The 25,033-nt window shown below is 32.7% G+C and overlaps 1 protein-coding gene across 2 annotated transcripts in view; it reads left to right on the top strand.

Moving 5' to 3' along the window:
* OLA1 (Obg like ATPase 1) overlaps positions 1–25,033 on the top strand; it is a 148,182-nt gene that overhangs the window by 13,893 nt on the left and 109,256 nt on the right. For both annotated transcript variants that reach the window (XM_039855964.1, XM_039855965.1), the window contains 2 exons: positions 2,185–2,328; positions 4,977–5,104. In XM_039855964.1, the coding sequence (XP_039711898.1) occupies positions 2,185–2,328; positions 4,977–5,104 (272 nt within the window). The remainder of the gene's footprint in view (positions 1–2,184; positions 2,329–4,976; positions 5,105–25,033) is intronic.

Genomic DNA, 25,033 nt, shown 5'->3' with positions numbered 1-25,033 from the left:
AACTCTGCATACATAGATTCTCTGGATTGAAAATTGATTTGTTACAATCCATTGTAGCTATTTTTATTGATGCTCAGATTGCCGCTCAGGTTGATCATTTTGGCCTGTGAGCCTATTCAGGTTGGCTCAGGAGTGCTTTTAATAGGACTCCACAGCCTTTAATAGTGTCCTTGTTTTCCCTGGGGACAAATCATTTGGGACTCATCTTGTATATTTCTGGTCCCAGACTTGGAACTAGCCATTTCTTTAGGAATTCCTGGTTATTTTTAATGGACATGGTATTTAAAGATCATTGTATGTGAGTTCTTTTAAACATTATTATAATTTTTGCCTTATTATATTAATTTTTAAAATCGTATTAAGCTTCAGTGTCTCTCTGGAAGTAGATGAACTATAACCTTATAAATATATGGATTATTTTAAAATAAATACTGTGACATTTATCTTAACAGGATTGAAATTAAATTCTAGCTCTGTAGAAACTAGTGATTTCTTCTTAATTATCATTTCTAGAGTTCTGAGATTGTTACCCAACTATTAGAGGTTGACGGTACAGATTCGGCAACAGTCAGTATTATTCAGTGTGTTGTTAGCTAAGTCAGAATCTAGACTAGTGGTTCCAAAACCTGACTCTACATCTGCATTACCTGAGATATTTTAAATACTGGAGCCTAAACCAGGTCTGGAAAGAGGCCAGTAATGGCCTTTACATTCTCAGCTGATTCTGTTATAGGCAAGCATTTGAGAGCTACTGGTTTGACCACTGGTGCTCTAAGCAGCCAGTAATGATTTAAGTGATGATTTTAGCAAACGTTTCTACTTTATTCTGAAATGTATAGTCTGAATGTGATGTAAGAGCAACATTTAAAGACCTATAGGCAGGGTACAAGTTAAGTATACTGTTGCCAAAACGTACTTCTCACTAGTAGTATTTAGATAAGCCTTGATTGTTACCTTTTTGTTCATTACTCTTATAAGGTTCTCAGAGTTAATGGGGGGAAAAAAGAGTTTATTTGTTTTAAAAGTTAATCAGATGAGCTAACTGTAGTAAATATAAATTTCTCCTGATAAATATAGGCTTAGATCTCATCTTAACAGACATTTTTACCTTAAAAACTGTTTAGAAAAGAGAGAGTAATAAGCATCCATAATCTCATCATCCTAACACAACTATTGTCCTTTGAATATTCTTTTGTTATCAGATTTGGTCCATATGCAAACATTTTTACATAATAATGCCTAGCTAGAGTTAATAAGCACCAGTCTCAAAACTCGCACATAATCCTTAACTACTTTCTCAATTTCTGCAGTTAAAAAATTTATATAACAGTAATTTTTATTTTAAATCCTCGTGTGCTGCAGTCCTGTTTCTGGGGCAAGGAAAAGTTACTGTAATATGTTAATATTACTTATGGAATTGAAAAGCAGTATAAAGCAGATCAACAAAATGCCACTTTGTTTTGGATTTTAATTTGTGATTTTTGCACTGAAGTTATATTTTTTAAAATGTTGGTGGTGTTAATATGAATTGGCATTCTCTGAGCATGTATTACCTGATAAGAATCAGATAATTAGAAAATTATCAACCAATTTATTCATTATTAAGATTTAAAAATTAAATCATTCCTTTAAAAAATTTACATTTTGACTTTCATAACTCCCAATTCACAATTTTGGACTTAACAGTAATCTTTATGTCCTGACAATTAAAAGGGTGTCTGAACTCCAACCTCCCATTTCCTTTTAGACAGTTAGCATCTAGTTCCCAATTCAAAATGCTTGGGAAGTGATTGACCTAAGTAGATACCCACCTCTACTTTTACGCTAGAAATAATTAGATATAGGTGAAGTGATAAACTAGTACTGTCATATACTCTAAGAACTAAATAGATTGGTGGTATGGTGTGAGACTAGCTATCATTTGAAACAAAGATTTTTGGGGAAAGTGCTTTTCAAGTTCCAAATAGACCGAGATAGAAATATAACCTAATTATAAATCATGAGCTGCGTTGTTGTAAGTTTCATTCGTTTCTATTATTAAAAATGTATTCTCCTCCCTTCCTTCCCCTCCCAGATTGGTTTTATAATCCTCGTGGATCCTGTTTGAGTATTGAAATTAGAGTGAGATAATTTTTTCTCAGTGTTAGCCTAAGAATTGATTAAAATTGTTTTTATTCATTTTAGGAAATCTACCTTCTTCAATGTATTAACCAATAGTCAGGCTTCAGCAGAAAACTTTCCATTCTGCACTATTGATCCTAATGAGAGCAGAGTACCTGTGCCAGATGAAAGGTTTGATTTTCTTTGCCAGTACCACAAACCAGCAAGGTAAGGAAATCTTTATGCCATTGTTTGGTGGCCCTGTGTAGATTGAGTAGATATATGGAAGCGGTAGAAGGGCTTTTTTCCCCCTCAAAATTAATGTAGCATTATTGTTTTGGGTTATTATAAAAATAACATAGAGCATAGAGAAGGTGAAGAAGGCTATATCTGGTTGTTAACATTACAGTTAGTTTTTCCTGGGGAGAATGGAGCGGAGGGAGTAATTAGTCTGTATTATATGATCTTATTCATGTAAAATTATACATGTATGTGTATTCATAGGAAATATATGAAATGATGATCACAAACTAATTGAAGGTTATCTCTGGGTAATGGAATTTTTAGATGATTTTTTACTTTATTTCTTATTTCCTCCATGTTATTTGAAGTTTTTATAACAAGGTATATTCCTTCTTAGAAAAAATAAGATAATACAGGCTTATTGGAGGAGGTTCAGATGACATGAAAATATGTAAAGAGAGGAGTAAAAATCACGAATACTTCTATCGTGATATAATAAATACTTTGGAAGTATATTCTTCCATACATTTCCCTGAATATATGTACACGTACTTATAGAAATTGGATACTTTTTTACTTCGCATATGATTAAAATTTTTCTAGATTAAAAATATAAAGAAAATCATAATTTCTAATAATAATTATGTGTAATATTTATTATATGAATGTAAAATTTATTTCCCATTATTGAGAATTTAGTTTACTTTTAGTTTTTCACTATTTTGCATGTTCTGATAAACCCCAAGTTTCTGTCTCTAACTTTGAATTCTGCTGAACTTCAGACATATATCTAACTGCCTTCTTGGTATTGACACTTAGATGACTGACTAAACAGGTGCCTCAGACTCGACATATCTAAAATGGACTTCTTGGTTATACACTGCCTTGTGCCATGTTTGTTCTTACCTAAGACTTTTGTAATTCAATAAATTGCACTATTATTTCCCTAGTTGCTTAAGTCAAAACTTAAGATTTATCCTTAATTTCTCTTTCCTCACCCCTACATTCAGTCTATCAGCAATTTCTATGAATTCTAACCTCAAAATGTATACCGAGGTTATTCACTTCTCTCACCTTCATCCACTAGTTTTAGCATCCATTGATATTTTTGATTAATTATTACTACGATGGTTGGTCACATGGTGATTTTATAATTCCATCTTCATTTGTTAGACAAGGAAGCACTTTCTTGTCTTCATTTATTCATTCAGGTATATATTCACATCAGTGTTACTCAGTTGATTATAGTCTGTCACAGTCATTGAATATAGCTTAAACTATGTCCCTTAAATTGACTCTTCTAGGTAACTTCGTTGTCCTTTTAAAAATCTTTTTATTTTTAATGACTTCCAATTTTATAAAAGCTGCAAAATTACACATAGAATGCTATATACCCTTCATCCAAATTTCTCTGAACCTTTGAGAATAAGTTGCAGTCATGTTGCCACATTGCACTTTAGTTCTTCAGTTTGTGTTTGCTAAATACAGACCCTCTCCTGCATATAACCACAGTAAACCCACAAAATCAGGACATTAACATCAACCCAATATTACCATCTGATACACAAATTCCATTTAGATTTCTCCAGTTGTCCCAATGACGTGCAATGTACTCGATCCCTTTTTCTGTAGCCAATCTCTTGGACCCTACTGGGTTGTCACTTGATTTGGACACTTTCTTGGGCCCTGGCTACCATGGGGCTATTTTCCTACGCAGATGCTTTCCTTGCACAGGGTTCTGCTGCTGTTGTGCTACCTTCTCTACCCACTTCGTCTCTCTCCTTGTTTGAGCCTTTGCCACTGCCAGACTGTGTGGTCATGTGACATTGATGAAATTTTTTAAATCCCAGTTTTGTCACTACTAGCTGAATTATTCTGTATGCAATAGATTTTTTAACTCCTCTCAGGCATAATTTCCTCATCTATAAAGTGGATTTAATAAATAACACCTACCGGATAGACTTATTTTGAATTTTCAAATAATAATGCATGTAAAGCATTTATTCCAATGCCTGGCACAAAGTACACTGATTTGTTTTTATGATGATTACCTTGCATTGTATCTGTATACTCTTTAAAGGCTCTCCACTGCTTTTGTGTGTGTTTGCATGTATATGTGGCAACAAAACAGTGTAGTAAAATTAATGATATGAGATTTAATCTTTAGAGACAATAAAAACAGCTTTTCTGCTTTATAATATTTTCCTAAGTAATAAAGTCTTAATGTATTAAAAGTTTATTTATTATTTAATTTTTTGGTATTCATTTATCAAATCATTGAGAATCTTCTAAACCAGTGATCCCTAACCTTTTTTGGCACCAGGGACTGGTGCTCCTATGAGAATCTAATGCCTCATGATCTGAGTTTTAGTTAAGGTAGTGATGCCAGCGCTGGGGAGTGACAGCAAATATAGGTGAAGCTTTGCTCACTGGACTGCCACTTACCTCTTGCTGTGCGACCCGGTTCCTAACAGGCCATGGACTGGTACCAGTCTGCAGCCTGGGGATTGGAGAACTTGTTCTAGATGTTATTCCAGCAAGGAAAAGATTCATGTGAAATGTTTAGGAAATACATTTAGTTAATAAACAGGTTCTTAGTATTGTTTTATATAAAACCATTTTCTGTTTTTCAGCAAAATTCCTGCCTTTCTAAATGTAGTGGATATTGCTGGTCTTGTAAAAGGAGCTCACAATGGACAAGGCTTGGGAAATGCCTTTTTATCTCATATTAGTGCCTGCGATGGAATCTTTCATCTAACACGTAAGCACAGTTTTTTCAGTTGATTGATTTCATTATGATCAATGTTTTCTTTCCATTTTGCTCAAATAAAATTAGAAATGACTAATTAATAGATTTGTTTTGCTTCACAAGATGAATGAATCGTGGATTCGTGTGTTAATTGTGACTTTAACATTATTTAGTATTATCTCCATATGAAAAATCTTATTCCATAGCAAGTATATGCTGTGTTGATATTATATTCTAATCGAATTTTATCCCCTGTTCTGGATTAGATCCATTGAGAAGTTCCTTTGTGGAAGTAATTTTGTTAATTGTAGAAGCATTTTGAAATTTTTTTAACTTGTGGAACTTTTCATCATTCTTGCTCTTGTTCATGTGTTGAGAAGGCAGAATTGATAGAGGAGGGGATTCAGTTATTTCAGAGGGGAAGGCATTAAGGAGAAACTATAGTTCAGCTAGTCCTTAATGGAGAGAGGGATATGAAGCAAAGAGAAAACAGGTAGAACGATGTGTTGGTTTGTGTTCTTTTGACTACAAAAGTGAGCTAACATTTCTGTAGAACATAGTAATTCTCTAAGAAAATAGAAAAGTTTAAATTAAGGCTCAGGTTAAGACTTCACTTTATGGTAATAGTATTATAATGAGAATATTAATGCAAACAAAGGAAACACAAGTTAGAGGTGGGAGCCAGCTGCGGTCTGTTTTATTGCTTTTGTTTGTTATTGGTACTCAACTAGATACCTATAGCAGCAACTGAAAATGAGCATGTAGAATATATTAGTTTTACTGAGTAATTATTTTGTCATTTGAATTTAATGAAAAAATTGTGTTTTTTCGTATATCTTATGAAAAAAGTTGTTTGCTTAGGAATTTATTGTTTTATATTTTACAAAAGCCCGCCACAGATAGTTTGAGAAGCACTGATCTAGGTAGCTTCATCTTGGGTGAAGACACCTTCGGAAGGGTTTGTGGTTGGTATAGGTGAAGAATAAAGTTATGGGTGGTGGTGGTGAGAGTGGAAATTTAGTTATGTAGAGTAGTTACCTAAAGCCTGTACATTGGCAAGAGCCTCTGTTTTTCTGATGGTTTGTGTTTTCACTGGTTCTAGTGACTGTTACGAGAGTTTCAAAGTGAGGGTGGACTCAGGTTTGACTCTTGGGTTTCTGGACTGGGCCACTTGAATGAATCTTGATGTCACTCACTGAGATGTTAAATGTAGAAGGAGCAGCATTGGGAGAGAGTTGATGAGTTCAATTTGGGACAGTGTTTTGAATTTGGATACCTAAGACATCCAGATAGGAGATGTCTATAAGGAAGTAGTATTGATAGGGCAGGTGTGACAGGAAGATGGGGTCAAGAGAACTAAAGGTTTGGGTGTGAGAGTAATTGAACTGATAGATGGATTAGAGCATAACACAGGGTAGGAGTGAAAATGGAAGACTGAAAAATGGAAGGCTTATTGATCTGACTTCATGAAGTTCAAGAACAGATCTGCTGGGTATAAGGGGGTATGTGGTTAGAGAGGGATATTTGACTTAAAATTTTCAGAGCTAGAGCAGTTTAGGGTGATGGTAAGATCCTGACAATGGCCTGAAGCCATAAATGATTGTAATAAAGTCTGGTTTTGTTGTCTCTTGTATAATATTCATCTGATTTTTTTTAACTCTTAGGGGAAAAAATGAATTTGTTTAGGATTATACATACTTTATTGTATTTCATTCAGTCTAAAGGTATTGTCGAGAAAGAGAAAAATCCAGTTAAACAAACCGTGCTTTGTTATAGTGATTGATTTCAGAGATATTTAATTGTGAAAATATTCATCTTAGAATTGATGAAATATAATATATATTGTTGCATAGTGCATAAAACAGTGATACATTTGTAACTTGAATTTTTAAAAACCTTCATAGAATTACAGTCAGTAAAAAAGACTTTATTATGATATATTTTCATTTTCAGCAGTTTATTAAATGAGTGTGAAATAAGATTTTATCTTTCATATTGTTTAAAGATTATTTTCTTAAAATATCTTTCAGTCACCAGAAATGCAGTTTGCTTGTTTGTTTATTTATTATCCATTAATTAAATAGTAAATGTTTTCTGTTCTGGGTACTACATATACATATATATGGTAGGTAGCAGAATCTAATATATTCTTTGGTTTTATGAAGCTTCTAGTCTAGTGGTGGAAATAAACATTAAATATATTAATACATGTGTAATTACATTGTTTGATTTTTAACAACTTATTGGTGAATTCTTATTGCTTATTACTACATGTTTGAAAGTTTTAATTATTAATTTAATCATTTTTATTTTAGTGAGAAAAAATTCATTATTTTATGTTGATGTCTTTTAGTTTCTCTAATTTTGTTTTAGAAAGTTGATTTACAACTACTAAGGAAAGAGACAATAGAGTGATATATATTTGTGTTTAAGACACTTTTAAGCTTTCCACTAGAACTTCTGAAAGTTAAGGGAGAGAAAACATTATTAATGGGAAGTTTTGGTTTATTACTGAATTTTAATTTATTAATTCTGTGTTTCCATTAATTTAATTTTTTAAATTAATTAATTTTAATTAGTTTCAAGTATACAGTACATTGGTTAGACATCTATATAGTTCATAAACCGATCCCCCAAATTGCTGCCTCCTTCCCCTGGCTCTCCACCTAGTCAACATATTAATGCTAACTGCATTCCTTATGCTGTGCTCCCCATCCTTGTGACCGTCTATTAACTACTTTGTACTTTTTTAACTCTTCACTCCATTCTCCTAGTCCCCCAACCTCCCTCCCCTTTGTCCGTCACCAAATTGTTCACTAAATTTGTGAGTCTGTTTTTGATTAGTTTGTTCTTTTTGTTCCTTAGATTCCACATGTCAATGAAATCATATAATATTTATCTTTCTCTGACTTATTTCACTCAACGTAAGAGCTTCTAGGTCCATCTATGTTGTTGAAAATGGTAGGATTTTTTTTTTTTAATGACTGAGTAATATTCCATTGTATATATGAACCATAATTTCTTTATCCAATCATCTATAGATGGGCATTAATTTAATTTTTAAAAATTAACTTTTTCCTCACCTTGTTTATTTCTTTAGGTTATTACACATATATAAATATATACATTATCTCAAAAATTTAAACTGTTTTAAGTGTAGATACTTATTTTGACAGTTTGCTTTGGCTTTAAATCTTTAGATCACTTTCTCTTATTTATTTGACACATTACTTATGGAGCATCTCTTTTAAGTGTGCTAAATGCTGAGGGATGTAATGGTGAATAAACACAGATATCACCCTTGCCATCATGGAGCTTATAATCCAGTGGAGGAGACACACTGAATAAATGTCACATAAACACTAGATGTACAGGGAAGGAGACACAGTGAATAAATGTCACATAAACACCATTTGTACAAGGAAGAAAGCTGATATGTGTGTGTTACTTTGAGGAAGCAATGGTATGGTTACGCTGAGAGATCAATGTTGAGGGGAAGCTAATTAGTGGATGGAGGAAAGGAGAGACTGATTATTCAGACTAAATGGCTTGTTTCAAGGCATTCTTGCACTGAAAGAACTGTGAGTGTGGATAGGATTAATAATGAGCAGGAGGAGTGGAAAAGAGCCTGGGGAGGAAGTTGGATTCACTGTGTCCACCATATTAAAAATTTCCTTCTCTAATGGCTTGAACATAAAGGGTTTTAAGTGGAGACTTGAGATAGGGAGGCAGATTAAACGGTTCCAGGACCTTATTTTGTAGTTATTCAGTTGAGTTGCATGTTTAATGTTTTAAGAAATGAAAATGGAGGTAGGCACTGAATTTGAAATTTGATTCTTTATTAAAATGTTTTTTCAAGATACTAACGATTTTCGTAGATGAAGTTTGAGCATTTTCAGTGTAGAATATTTCTTTTGTAAAGGATCTATACATATCACTTAGTTTGTTTACCCCTCAAATAGCATTTTTTCCTTGTAGAGTTAGTTGCCTAATGTATAGATATTTCAGATCCCCCCCCATTAGTCATTTAGAGTTATCATTAAAATTTTATTTTAAATACACTTTAAAAAATTATCTGGAATTACTTCTTTAAAGTCTATTTTTAAAGTTACTGTATACTAACTCAGTTATGGATTTAGCTATATAAACAGGAATTTAAATAAACAAGTGTTGCTGAAGTTAAAATGAGTCTTATTTTGACACATAAAAATATAAAATTGTCAGATTTTGCAGGATGGGAACTATAGGAGCTAATCTTTTTATTTTGGTGATTTTTATAAGCAAAGCTTTGTGGGAAGTATTTTTTTGTAGTATAAATGAATCTCTGCTTACTAAAATTAATTTGAAAAAATTAGAGTCCATTTATTGCAGGGTCACTTATTTTTCTTGCTGTATTTTAAATGCTTAGAAAACCTTTTCAAAATAATATTAATTGAAGAATAATCTAATTTGTTCTCTATGTGAAACTTCATGTATAGCTAATTTAAGATGCTCATCTAGCATATAAGCAAATTTGTAGCAAATCCTGACTGATTTTCTGTAGCAGGTAGGGGTAACATTAAATTTTTTTCCCCACACACAATAACATAGATTAATCTCAAAGTAATTGTGCTGTGTAAAAACCAGTCCAAAAAAGAGCAAATGCAATATGATTACATTTATATTCAATTCTAGAAAATACAAACTAATCTATCAGAAAGCAGATCAGTGGTTGCCTGGGTTGAAGGATATGGGAAAGGGTGGATGGAGGAATTACAAAAGGGGCATGAGGAAACTTTTGAGATGATGGATATGTTTATAATCTTGATTGTGGTGATAGTATCACAGGTATATGCGTATATCAAATCGTATACTTTATACAGTTTACTACATGTCAATAAACCAAAAAAGGAAGAAAAGGGGTGTGGGAAATTTAAAAAAAATTTTCTATCACCTTTCCTTCTAGGAGAGTTTTGATTGGACTCTACTTACCCTGATTGTTTCAATAGTGTAAGCACTGGAAATGATGTCATATTAATAGATGATAATTAGCAGGTTGGTGCAGCTATTTGTATTGATTTAAAGATAAAAATTAAACACGACATTTTGTGAGTCTGAAGATTTTGAGAAGTACTTTGGATTTTGGTACAATTACAATGAACTTATCTGTTTCTTTTATACATCAATTTGATAAATACAGAATCTTTCCAGCTGCAGAATTTTTTAAAATTGACTCCAAATTAATATTATTTATAGACAAGTTTCTTAGTAAATTTCGAGGGCAAATTTTTTTTTTTTAATTTTATTTATAAAGTTCAGAAATGTTTGAGAGACTCATGGACATGGACTATAGACTAGTGGTTACCAGAAGGTAGGGAGTGATGGAGAGGGGGAAGGTAGACAGGGTAAAAGGGGTCAAATATTGGAATCCACTTATTGCAGGGTCACTTGTTTTTCAAAAAGGGTGACAGAAATCTAACTATGGAGGTGAACACACAGTGTAAATATATATGTGCCTTACTGTTAAAGTGTACAGCTGAAACTTACTGGATTTCGTTAACCAATGTCACCATAAAAAATTTAATTAATTAATTTTAAAAAGAAAATTAAAATCTGATAAAAATTAAAATTAAAAAAAGTTCAGGAATGTTTGTATTTTATTTTTAAAATTATATTTTAAGGTTGACTTTTTTGGTACAAAGTTCTATGAATTTTAGCATATACACAAATTTGGGTAACCACCACCACACAATCAGGGTACAGAATTCTTCATCACCCCCAAAAGATCCCTCATGCTCTCCCTTCAGAGTTACATGCTGGCCACCCTTAACCTTAGCAACTTCTGGTCTGTTCTCTGGTACCTGAGTTTTGTCTTTTTGAGAATGTTGTATCAATGAAATAATAGGAGTGTGCATTGTTTTGTTTTGAAAAGATGTTTATAGATGAAAGCTAGTGGTGTTATTAGTATATTCTGTGGACCCAGTTATCAGACTTGTTTCTGAAATTTAGGAGAGCGTGAGGTTACTCCAGAGGGGGTTAGTTTTTTATGTGTTTTTGTTGTTGTTGTTCTTTACTTTTGCAGTAATGTCTTTAAGCCATTCTTCTCATTCTTTTATGGATCTTTTCTTGTGTTTAAATAGTAAAATGTCCTTTTCACTCTTGTTGTTTTTGGAAATATTCTTTTGTCTTTCAAAACTTTATTAAAGATTCTTAACAAAAGTTTGTCTTAAAACAGACTAAGTAAGTTCTTTAGCTAAGGGCACAGCTGCCTATCTCCATAACATAAAATACCTGGAAAATATGGAATGTTATAAAAATGGTAAGAATTTTGTTTTTGTCAAATTTTTCACCTATGAGTTCTAACTGCTAAGGATAAGGAACATGGGAGCCTTTAGTACATAGTGTAGCCCCAGACACTTGACTTCATGGTTTACTTTCTTCTGTACTTCCAGCAGTATGCAGTCTCCAGTTTGAGAAGCAGGATTGTAGGTTAAGATATGTGTAAATACCCCACACCTACTGAGGCCTTTCTGACCAAACAACTAAGTCCAACTTACCATGACTATCTTTGTTATACTTTGTTTACTTAGTGCTTTTTAAGTTGTTAAGTCTTGATATATAGACCATGTTATCATCCTCAGTTTCAGATGAGAAAACCAAATTCAGAGAGAGAGGTAAAATGATTTGCCCAAGTCGCATAACTAAAAGGTGGCAGTCTCAGTGATTAAAACAACTTTGCATGGCTTCTTTAGTCCTTTCTCCCATACTCTTTTTATCATACCATACATAGCATTAACTCCAGCTCTGTGTTGTAAAACCTCTGGAAGAAATCGATGTTTGAGGGAAACTTTGGCAATGCATGGAAAGGTACCTGAGTTTCTATGGATTATTCTTGGTCCATAGCCTGTGCCAGAGCTTCATGGAGTAAAAGTTGGGAGATTTGGGTTAAATTAGAATGTTTGCATGCTTCTCTAAGTATCTAGGTAGAATATTTTGTTTCCCACCATTTGTATTAATGAATGAAATACTTAAGATTTGATGAGTCTATCTAGTGAAAAGCAGTAAAGGATTTTGATGAATTCCCTGCCATTAGATTTTTTGTCTTTCTCTTGCATTTAGAATGTACCTTTCTCAGTTTGTTTTACCTGTGTTCATCAAACTGGGTCTTAAGAAACTCATAAAAATACTTAACAATAGTAGAATACAAAATTATCTTTCAGTTCTATTGATAAGAGAAAACAAGTGTACTTTCGTTTTATTAAAGGTAATATAACTCTGCTTAGGTTAAGTTTGCAATCAAGTACCTTTATGTTGGGGAAAAAAGCCCTTAAGTTGAAAATTGTTATTAATATATGCTGACTAAAACAAAACCTTTTGAATAAAGTTTTTAATAGGTTTAAGTTTAACTTATAGAGTTTAATTTTTCCTGAAAACATGAAATGGATAGGGAGGGTTAAACATGCAATGGGAATGCTGTTTTTACAAATCTAATACATAAATTACCAGGTGAGAGAACCAAAACATAACATATTAGAGATAACACATTAATGTAATTTAAAAAAATGACGTTTTAAGAAGTGAGGCTCATCATTTAGAATATTTAAAAGTAACTTCAAGAGAAAATAACTGTTGCAAAATTTGTTGACATATTTAGGCATATTTTAACCTGATTACTTTATGAAAGCCCACTTATTGTTTTTTCAATTACGTTTTCATTGCCAAGTTAGTTGAATATATCTAAGACATTATCTGTTTTGAATGTTTTGTTTCAGGTAGGAAAAAAAAAGAAGCATCCACAACCGTTGCAGTTTCAGCAGCTTAGTGAATGAGTGTGTTGGGTTGCATGGGGGGGCACGGGCACATGGTTTATGGGCCATTCTTGTTCCACTATCAGTTCTATCCTGAGGATAGAGTTTATATGAATGTGGAGTTGGTAAGAGCTCACAGTTCATAATTTCAGTCAGCAAAGTTGTGTTTCCAAAATACCTAATAGTCATTTCATGCCTGAAAATAAGATGCTATTTCTTGTGTTGTGCATATCCAGAATGTTATATACATGTTGAGTTAAACATAACTCAGAAAAACATTCGTATGTGTTTTAGGTTTCATGCCTCTATATATGATCTGTGCTCTTCTTCAAGGTATTAAAACAGTTGACCTTGAATAATTTCTTTTTCTTATTCTTTGTGCTTGTGTTGCTTGAATGATCAGTCAATACTGACACAGAGAATGTCATAGAAATTCGATTTCAATTGAATTACTTGTTCTAGTTTCCTTATAAAAATACTTGTGATTTTGTTAGTGTAATTTATTTTTTATAAAATTTTTAGAAGTAGCTGTTTATGACAAAGGGTAAACTTTAGATGGGAGGTAGATATCAGAGGCTAACTACCTTCAACACAGAGACCTTATCCCGTAAGTTCTTATAAATCTTACATATAATATCCTTCCATGAAAGAATAAAGGTTATATTTGAAATCAGGGGGAAAAACTGAGTATATTATCTCTGAGATTTTGTCATGGATCACAATATAGAAATGCTGACTAAACTTAAATTCTTAGTTTATAAAAATAATTTTTTTATTTTTAACAAAGATACAGTATCCTAAGCTCCTTACAGTTGTTACTCATTTATTCCTCTTAACACCTCTGTAAGGATAGATATTGTTACTATCATTTTGTAAATGAGGAATTTAGAGAATAGAGGATTATATACTTACCCAAGATTACATGGCAGAATTTTGGATTTAGGCTCTGGTTTCAAAGTTCTTGCTCTATGCTGAGAATTATCAATGCTAATAAAGAAGTCCTTATTTTTTTTTTTTTTAAATCACAAAAATTTTTACCAATCTTGTGAGCCCTTGAGACTTTTTGTCTGTGGACCTAATTTGAGAAACACTTGTCTGATTTCCAGAGAAGTTACATTGAAGTCTGTTAGCTCTAGGTCAAGTGCTTCTAAATTCTACCCGAAGTATATAATAAAAGGGCAGTGGAAAATTAATTATTTTTGTTAATTCTTAAAAGGTAAAGGAGGTTTTATTTAGAGAAAAACAGATTTGTGTCTCTTAGATGCCAGGTTGCAAACTCTTAATGCTTTTGGCAATAAAGACAACAAAACAGATATGTCAGAAAGAAGAGAGAGAATGCATGCAAACTTACACATTCTTTTGATATTTTCATCTTGATTTATGAAAGGAATAAATAGGAATGATCAGCAGCCGAGGTCTTGGAAGTATCCATAGCAGCTTTCATTAATCTTTTAGATGGTGTATGGAGCTAACATGTAATGATTGGCTGTGTGGTGTAATGAAATGTGTACTTTGTTCATAACAATTCTGAAGGGAGAGAATATGCCTATTTTAAAGATGAGAAAATTGAGACTTAAAGAGGCTAGGAAACTAGGCCATAATATACATAACTGATAAGCATCAGAGCTATGATTTAAATTCAGTCCTACCATTTTAGAAGTGTCTGGGGCTGGTTGTACTTAAAAATCTAAAAGCAGTTGAGTAGTTATTTATCTGAAATAGCATTCCTTTCTTTGGTCTGAGTGTCAAACTGTTTTTGATTGTTGGTGATGTTCTAAATAATCATTTTCCTACTTAATTATTCCCCCTCCCTCAAAGTATCTTGTATATTGGAAATTCTGCAGAAATTATTTCTTTACCAGATGTGTTATTCTTTAGCTGACTGCTTTTCAGGTTTTTTGAACCATGCAGAACATTTTTAAATGGTTTGTGTGATTTAAAAAACTGAAAACTTTTTTAAAAGAGGAATTTCTCCATACTTTTAGCATAAATGGGACCCATATTTTGGATGAACACTCTGAATAGCTATAGTTATGTCTGTACATTGCTAATTATGTAATATTAACTATAGAACAGAAATTCTTTATGATTTCTCTATGAATTTTTCTTTTCTTTGCTTTTGGTTTTTCATAAGGACCATGCCATAGAGAAAGAAAAATAACAAGTTTCTGGTGTTTGAAAAAACACTAGAAATAAACATTCTAAAATTATTTAATAGATTAACTGCTTTTGAAAACAAAACATATCCATTATACTTAACGTATATTACTTTTAAGGAAGATTTTGTTATGAACATCTCTTTTACAAAGCTAAATACCATGTTCATGTATTTTTAAATTTTTTGAAGCTAATTACCTTCATTTACCTAACAGGTTAGTTATTTATATAACCTGAGGTAGCTTGTTAAAATTAAAACAAAAGAAAAGCCCCTAAGCCTCTTATTTACTATAACACAAATGCAAATGTATGACGTTCAGGGTGTGCTTTTCAGAGTAATTCCTTAAAAATTTCTGTTTAAATGACACTAAAGATAATAATGAGTAGGAAAAAAAATCAGAATCATGTTAGCGTAATGCAACTATTATCTTTTTTTGCATTGCAATCGGGTACTTAGACTAAAGTGGAATGAGTGTGGGGTTTGGAATTAAACCTGAGTTATGAATATCAGTTCCCACATTCTAGCTTATACTATATGACTGTGAAAAAATAGCACTTTGAACCTATTTTCTTATGTAAAGTGGGGATTATAAATGTGTACTTAAAAAATTATTTTGGAGTTTAAATAAATCTATGTTAGTGCATAAAGACTATTTTAATGCTGCTTCATTGTTTATTTTTGTGAATGTAGATTTTTAATTTCAACATTTTTTCACTTAATTTTATTGTGGTAATATATACATAACATAAAACGTACCATTTTTAAGTGTACAGTTCACTGGCATTAAGTACATTTATATGTTGTGTAACCATCATCAATCACCATCCATCTCCAGAACTTTTCATCATCCCAAAGTGAAACTCCATACTCATTAAACAATAATTCCCAATTCCTTTCTCACCCAGCCCCTGGCAGCCACAATTCTACTTTCTGTCTCTGAAATTGACTACTCTAAGGACCTCATATAAGTGGAGTCATACAATATTTGTCCTTTTGTGACTGGCTTATTTTATGCTTCATTGTTTTCTAACTGCTGGACAATAACTCTATGGACAATCACTCTAATTATTGTCCATAATATGGAAGTACCAGAGTTTATTGAACTACTTCCTATTCATGGGTATTTCTTTATTTTTCCAGTTTTATTGAGATATAGTTGACATATAACATTGTATAAGTTAAAGGTGTACATTGTGATGATTTGATAGACCTATATATTGTGACATAATTAACATAATAACATTAGTTAACTCATCTGTCACCTCACATAATTGTATTTTTTGTGGTGAGAACATTTCAAGTCTACTCTTTTAGCAACTGCCTAGTATACAATACAGAATTGTTAACTGTACTCACCTTGCTGTATAATAGATCTCCCAGAACTTATTCATCTTAAAACTGGAAGTCTGTACCCTTTGACCAGTGTCTACCTATTTCCCCCAACCAGTCCCCTGGCAGACCAGTTGACTCTGTGTCTCTGAGTTTGGCTATTTTAGTTTCCACATGTAAGTGAGATCATATAGCATTTATCTTTCTTTGATTTATTCACTTAGATTAATGAATGGGCATTTATTATTTCTGACTTTTTTTTTAATTAGAGAATGTTGTTAATGGACATTCTTATACAGGCTTCTTTTTGGTATATGTCTGGATACTTCTCTAAGAGATGCCTAGAAGTGGAATTACTAGGCCAAAGGGCATATACATTTATAATTTTGTCAGTGCATCCAAATCTTCCCCCTCCATTTCTATATCACTATTTCAAATTTTTTATTTTTTGAATAATTTTACATAGGTCATACATTGGAATGGAGAAAACATTTACATGGTTCCAAAAGAAAATTATTGATATAACATTGGACTATACTTTGTGAAATCTTGTTCTTACTCACATTTTGATTCCTCTGTTTTGATTCCTCTGTTTTGCCTTCATAAGTGATGGCGTTTATTAGTTTCTTGTGTTTCTTTTTAGAGCAGGAGTTGGAAAACTTATTCTTTAGTGAGCTGGATAGTAAATATTTTACTCTGTTCCATGTTCTCTCTCTCTCTCTCATTTTAAAATTGTAAAAATTATTCTTAGTTTTAGGGTCATGCAAAAATAGGCACAAGCCTTAGTTTGCTGATCCTTGATTTAGAGTTTCTTCATGTAACAGGCACATGGGACTATATTTATATTGGTCATCTTTGTTTAAAATATTTTTATCAGTCTTTTCCTTTGATATCTATCTTCTATACTTTCATACTTAGAAAGTTCTTATCTTTTCCATGACCAGTTAAATATTCACAACTGTTTTCTTCCAGTTTATTTTTCTTTATTTTTATTGATATATGTATGCGTATAGTAAAGTGTATAAAACAGATCTGAAGTTCACAGCTGGATGCATTTGCACACTTGTGTACACTTGTGTAATCACCACGTAAATCAAGATGCAGAACATTTCTGTCACCCTTCTCAATCAGTTCCCATTCAATATAATCACTATTCTGATTTATATTATCATCGATTTGCTTGTTCTTGAACTTCATATAAATGTAATACATTCTATATTCTTTTGTACCCTCCTCTTTTCTCTCAACATAATGGCTGTGAGAGTCATTGCTATTATATATATCAGTATTGATAATTTGTAATTTTGTTAAATTAGAAATTTGGATTTTATCCATTTTATGGCTGATATACAGGAGTATGTACTCAGCTAACAGAGTTGATGCTCCAGCAACTCCATGTCAGCACTCTGATTGGTTTTGAGTGGGAAGAAGTTTGAGGCAAAAAGAACAGCCAGGAGGTTTTTGTAGTAGTATTTTCTGAAGGAAATAATGAGGGCTGGATTTCAGAAAACTGTCAGTGGCAGTTTAAGGGAAAAGCAAATTTGAGAGACTTTGTAAAGCAAGGATAATACTTCATGATAGGCTTTTCTTACATATCTTATAAACAGAATTCTCCTCAAATAAGACTGTTTGCCAAAGATTTAATACAGAATAGAGAAACAGCAACCATATTATGGGAAACAAATTCTTTTTAAATTTATATATGTAGTAACTTCTGATAATAGGTGTTTTATTTGGAAAAATGATTAATTTTTTGTCTAGGGTTTAGTGAGCCAATGTGACTTGTTTTTACCAATTTTTAGAAGCAATACAACTTCTTATTGTTAGATTTTTAAAGCTTTGAACATGACGAGGCTGTCGATTTCACTGAATTCTTGGGTTTTTAAAGCTGGCGTTAGAAGTTTTGAAGTGGTATTTGAACAGGAAGCTGAGGTGTTTTTGTGTTATCTGAAGCACCTTTGGCAGTATCACTGTGCCTACTGTCAAGCTGTTTATAGTTAAAACCTGTTAAAGTATCTCAACAGGTACTTAGAGATAGGACCTTGTAGACTGGAAATAAGAGTTCTGTTTTTTGAGCTCCGAGTTAGTTTCATTCCCAATTTAGATACAGGAGGCTTTGATTTACAGAGCTGTTAATTATAAAGTATATAATAATGTAGAGTTGCAGAAAACAATTTCAAATGCAGTTTATTTTCAACTAAACTGATGTGTGTATGCGTGCATGTGTGTATGTGTGGGGGATGTTGGTGGTAATGGTGGGACTCTGGTATATACTGTCTGTTCTTTCCTCAGTTCTATTCTCCAGTTGCTTTTTAAAGTTTAATTTTCTGAGTGTGGATTTATTTTGAACTTTTTGTGTGAATTTAAGTTGTATTTATTATTTTGCTCTGCTGACTTCTAAAAGAAATTTTAACTGTCTTACATTAAATAACAAGAAAATGATGAAGGCGAATTAAGAGTGAGAATTAAAGGGAATAGAGTGGATGGATGGATGGTCAGGAGCTTAAGTATACGGTAACACATAATCTATGCCAAATAAAATACTGAAATTAAGAATAAATCTTACTGCTGAGTATTATGGCAGTCAACACAAAGAGAAAAAATTATGGATTATCTTATTTATATGTATCTGATATATATCAGAAGAGATACCCTTTTCTAGCTCTGAATTGAAATTTATTACATCTTTGTAGCAGAGACCTGACACATAGCCTAGATTGTGGTGTTTTCTGTTAGTATGCATAAAAGGCAATAATTTGGAAAGTGTCTTTTACTCCTCTTACAACATTTAATAAAAACGGAGAGCATAGAATTAGATTATTTTTTTCCCTGAAGTATTTATCTTTTCTGGAGTATTTATCTATAGTGTTACACAGTAGTATAGGATTGTAGCTCCAGCTCATACAAAGAATAAAATGTAGAGAATCTAGATGACTAGAGAGTTAGCATGTTTTTTAAACTACGTCTTCAGGGTATGAACAGGCTTTGGCAAGTTGTGGCACAGCAAGCAATTCAATATTAACATGATTAGCATGTGTCTGAATTGTTGGCATTTTATATTGATTTCTAGAAGGAGGGGAATGATTATTAAACATCTGGCATATGTTAGGTACTATGGCAGATTCTTTCTAATATATTATTCTTTTTAATCTTAAGATTCTGCAGTATTTGTGTTACCCCACTTGTACAGATAAGGATATTGAGAAAGTTTAAGTAGTTATCCTAGGGTACATAGCTAGTAATTTGGGTGTTCTTAAAGATGAAAGAACCCATCTTTCTTCTTTACAGTTCTTTCTAGTCTTTACCATACCACACTGCTTTTGTACATTTTTAGATCTGAATGTTCAGGATCTATATATTAAATTTGCTTAAGATGTGTGTGTATATGTGTGTGTGTGTGAGAAACAGCGAGAGGGAGAGAGGATGAATTCAAATGCTTTAAAGTATATTGTTTTTTTCAGAGAATACCTGCTCTGCACAATAGAGACCTACAGACATATCAGGAGACTTTTCTGAAGAGGCAGGTGCTATATAATGATAGTAAAAGAATTATAGTTTTTGTTCTTTTGTTGACATCAAATATTTATTTTTTGTTGACATCAAATATTTACTTACTGTGTGCCAGGCCCTGTGCTAAGTGCTCTGTGTGAGGAATTTCATTTAATTCTCAGAACAAATCAGAAGGAGGTAGAGAGACGTTAGGAAATTTGCCCAAGGTTACATAGTTGGTAGATGGTATAGTTGGGAGTAGGACTCAGTAAGGCAAGTCTGACTCCAAAACCTGTTAACCTTTATATCAGTGCTGACCAGTAGAAATTAATGCAAGCCATAAATGTAAGCTATATATGTAATTTAAAATTTCCTGATAGCCACATTAATGAAAAGTAAAAAGAAAAGGTGAAATGAATTTTAATAACATTTAATCTAACAAAAATACTATGTCAACATTTAGTCAATATGAAAAAATATTGGTCTATTTTGGTAGCATATCTTTGAAATCTGGTGTGGAATTTACACTTAGAGCGGCTCTCCATTTGGACTAGCCACATTTCAAGTACTTAATAACCATATGTGACTAGTGGCCACAATTTTGGATAGCTTAGCTCTACATTATACTCAGAAAGAAATTTGAAGAAGATAGATCAAATGATTGGTAAATTTTTAGAGAATAGAATTGGGCTGGAGGGAGAGATGGGTGACTTTTCTTTTTACTTTAGACCCTGGACTTTTTAAAACGAATGTATATTGTTCTGATTTTTAAAACATGAGAAAATTTCCAATTTAAGTAACAATTAAGGTATATACAAATGATTCAAACAAAATTCTCAAGAATTCTATATTAAAACAGTGAGGAGATGAGATGGCTTTGGCTTAGAATCTTGTGATTCAGGAGTTGTCAGTGGTCTATTTCTATCTCTGTAAAATGTTTGATTTTTAAACTAGGGTAATCAGAGTGGTTCTGCCAGGATGATTTAGTTAAGGAGTTTACTCTCAGATAAGTAAATTAGTGGGTTCTGTTGTTGAAGAAGTTACTTCCTTGATTGCTCCCACAGCATTTTGTTCTGCCATTAAATGATACTTGCATTTATTTCAAAGGTAGCTTAGTGAATGTGTGTGTGTGTGCGTGTGTGTTTGTGTTTGAGGGGAGATGGGGGCGGGCTGCAGGAAAGGCAAGACTGTTCTCATATCTCTTTTTCCTAATAACTAATTTCTTTGTGTGCAATTATCTCTATCCAATTCTGTGTATTCTTGGTGAAGGAATGTTATCCAGCATCCTCTTTTCACCCTGGGAGCCTGACTGAGGGAGCCTTATCTTTGTCCTTTCTAGGAAGAGCCAGGAATTAGCCGCCAAACCCAAGCTGGACTTTGAAAGATGAAAAGATTGAGGGACTGTCATTGAGAATTCAGTATTTCATTTCCTCTGGATTGCCTCCCCACCCCCCAGAGTAAGAATGATGATAGGGAAAGAAGCATTCTTTTAAATAGATTCTTACTTATTTTATTGTCTTTATACCAATTGTTTTAATATGTACAATACAAAGTCACCTTTGTTGATTTGTGAAAGCAAAGGGAAACCCTTGCTAGTCATTCCAGCCCTCTGTTGCTTGAGATATAATCAGTAGTCATCACTTGATATCAAAAAGTGTTCCCTTATAATAGATTGAATTATATGCAATTTAAGTACAAAAACTTGTGCTTTTGAAAAAATTGAAAAAATGAGCATCATTCTATAGCACATATAAAATTGTACTTTAATTTTATGTTTATACCCCTTTGTACCTTATGAGTAGACAATTTTGGTTTTATCAGATTTCATTCTACCTTTTGATTATAAATGGCCAAACAGATGGTTACTTTTAAAAATATTCATTATATTAAAAAAAAAATTCTAAATGATATGGGCTTATTACAAAAAAATAAGAAATAATTCAGATATTCAAAGTAAAATTTTATATTTGTCCCTGTTCTAGTCTCCAGAAGCAACTGCTTTTCTTTTCTCTTTTTAAATCAGAAGGATATATGCTTATTTTCTTCTCATTAATTGCTATTTGAATTTACTTTTCGATATTTATTTTCCTAAAAGAAGGAGTCTGCTTTAGTAAGTAGAGCATTTTAGTTTTTGGAATAACTGCTAATTGTACTGTTTGATTTTGATGTCATTTGTTTTTCTTTTGAAAGATATATGCAGTTTTATAATTCTTTATCTTCTCCCCAAATGTGATTTTAAGCTCTTCACTGATTTCACTTCTGTTTTGGCCTTCACCCTTTTTAAACTGGGAAGGTAATTTCTTCTGGAGATAGAACTAAGGTAATCTATGTAGATGATTTCTGTGCAGATGGTTAGACTTTTTAGCCAGGAAAAATAAAAGCCCTTATCTTTTCTTCTTTGTTATTGGTGACAGATGCTTTTTCATTCTGTTTTATGTTACTGTCCCTCTGAATCTGTTTGAGTTTTATACTTCTAAGTTGCTTAGAGCTTTAACGGTAAGATTCCAGAGAGCTCCTTTAGTTTTGTTGCCTGTGTTTGCTAAAAAGAGATGAAGGTAGCACTGATGAATTGAAGAGGTACGTTTTAAGTTGCCTTTCTAGTTTATATGGAATTGTAGCCCTGAGGCACTACAACTTTATTGAACTACTAAATGAGAAGGTAAAAATGCCTCCATTTAATCGCACCCCCCCTTAGGTTAAGTTGGGTGTTTATATGTTTTGTAAATCACCTTTAATTACCATGAACACAAATTACTGTTTTCAAGTGCCCACCTCCCTCTCTCATAAGCACATTATTTAAAAGTTTAAAATGAGTCACACATTTTTGCATAGACACAAATTGCCAATATAAAGCTGTCTTTGATTGTATTCTAAAATAATGGGAGTTTTTTTTCTTTGGGTCCTGTAATTTTCTTTTTCAACAGTATTTATTAAATTAATCTAGTATTGGATTGCAGTAAACAATCTGACCAAAAAACATATGTTTTCTTTGTTTCTTTGGTATAAAATCAATGGGTTAAGTAATTATGCAGTGGTTCTCATCTACATATATAATACATTCTAATAACCAACTTCTGTTTACTGGAGAAAATATTGCAGCAGTAGGGAACAGTTTCTTCTACTTTGCATTGTAATATTGTATGAAGCTATTTAATCTACTAGCTATTTACAATTTAATTGCTTGTATAGCTTCGTATTCATGGTGTTCTTATATCTACTTTAGGTGCATGAGACGGTCTCATATTTTTCTTGAATGTCTTTTATGATGTGTTTTAGAAGTCTTGTTTCTTGTCTTTGCTCAAAATATTAGCTGTATGGATTCTTTTTAAAACTCTTCTCTCATTAACTAGTTGAAATTACTCAGGATGTGAGGGCAACTTCTAAGGTCCCGGAGAGTATCTTGATCTTTAAGCATCAGATTTTGAACTGTTTTTCTTAGTTTGCAAAACACTGGTCATTATATTAAGTTTAAATAATGTAAATATTGAGACTGATTTGGTTTTGAAAACCAATGCAGTTATTGTTGTACTTAACTTGCATGAATGAAATCAGATGAGCCCTTGTGTGTGTGTGTGTGTGTGTGTGTGTGTGTGTGTGTGTGTGTGTGTGTTTAGAGTCAAAAGGAAAGTTTATTAGAAAAGGGATAACACTTCACAGATATAGTATGGTCTCTGAGAGGCAGAGAGTAAGAGGGACAGTAAGAGAGACAGTGAGAGACAGAGTAAAGGCACTGACAGGGACCATACTTGTGATTTTTTTACAGTGAGCCTTCAATTTCCTTATAACTTGTCCTTTTGCAAATTTTACATTGACACTCTTAAACCACCTATTTTATGCCAGATACAGTTTTCCTACATGAGTGACTTATAATTTTGAGCTTATGGGTTGGTAGTGCCACTTGCCAGCTCAGGCAGTTGAAGAAGGCTGGGCTTCTAAGGGCTACGGGCTGTGTAGCAGCACTGGTCCCTTAGAACTGGAAGTTTCCTCTCTTCTCCATTGGTGAGGTCAAGGTATCCCCTCAGAACTCCCATATAGGCCTTGAGCCTGGAATTTGCTTGTCCAGATCTGTGATGTACCCTTCCTGGCCCATCTTTTTCTCCTACCCCAAATGTGTTTTTGCTGTCTTTACTGTTTACTGAATAGTTTTGATAATTATTGTTTTAATGGAGGATAGTATTTCGTTGTGTCAGTGTTCTGTAATTTATTATTTCCTAAATATTGGAATATGTTTTAAGTTATTTTTCTGTGATAACTCGAGTGAGTGTCTTTACTTATTTTCTTGTCTTTACTGTAGTATTTCATTAAGAAATCATAGGACACACTTCTTTTACATTTCATTTCTTGCCAGACATCGTCATGTTGACTTTCAAAAGATTTTCTTGATTTTGCCTTTTGTAGAATTATTGTACTTTCTTTAAGCAACTGTAAACATAAATTGTACAGTATACCTTGGGAACAACTTAAAGTGTACATAAGTCAGTGAAATAAGACTACTTAGTAATAATTTACCCTGTGGAGAGTAAAAGGGAGGAGCTGGATGATTTTCATGAGGGAACAGTTGGAGATGCCTCAGTAGCGGTACTGTCCCCAAAGCCTTAGCTAGATAGTTGTTAGGGGAGAATGGAGTAGCCCAAATGTTCTGAAATTCATAGGCTGATGGTTTGTGCCTGATTTGCTGCACTCGGCAGAGTTTTACAGTTAATCTCTGCGTTAAATTTAATGTGAATTATAGCCAGACTATAATTTTAATTTAATTCTTTGTTATAATCTTTTTCTGTCCTTTTTGTTAGCCTCCCTTTGCTAACATTGTAATTCATAGATGAGTATTTAAAAGTTTGCTTCATTTGATTTGAGAAGCTTAGGAGGCTGGACTATTTTACTTGCAAATAGAAAATTTATACTGAGTATTTACATAGAAGGATGATTATGTTATAAATGTCACTATGTTTTTTCACTGAATGACTTGGATAATACTTTATTAGGAAATCTAAAAAAGGAAACAAAGTTAATGTTATTTCAGATAGTATGCTTTCACCTGGTGTCTGTGAAAATATGTGCACTTTTATGTATTATATTTCCATACCATTTTGATAATTGCCCATGCCAGCTAAAGGCAAGATGATAGCTAACCTTTACTGGACTGATGATGATATCCCATGACAGCTGGTGAAAGAAACT

This window comes from Pteropus medius, unplaced genomic scaffold (genome assembly GCF_902729225.1).
Source record: "Pteropus medius unplaced genomic scaffold, Ma_sr-lr_union100, whole genome shotgun sequence".
Classification (NCBI taxonomy): Eukaryota; Metazoa; Chordata; class Mammalia; order Chiroptera; family Pteropodidae; genus Pteropus; species Pteropus medius.
The sequence above is the reverse complement of the archived record's forward strand: the minus strand, read 5'-3'. Positions and strand labels throughout refer to the sequence as shown.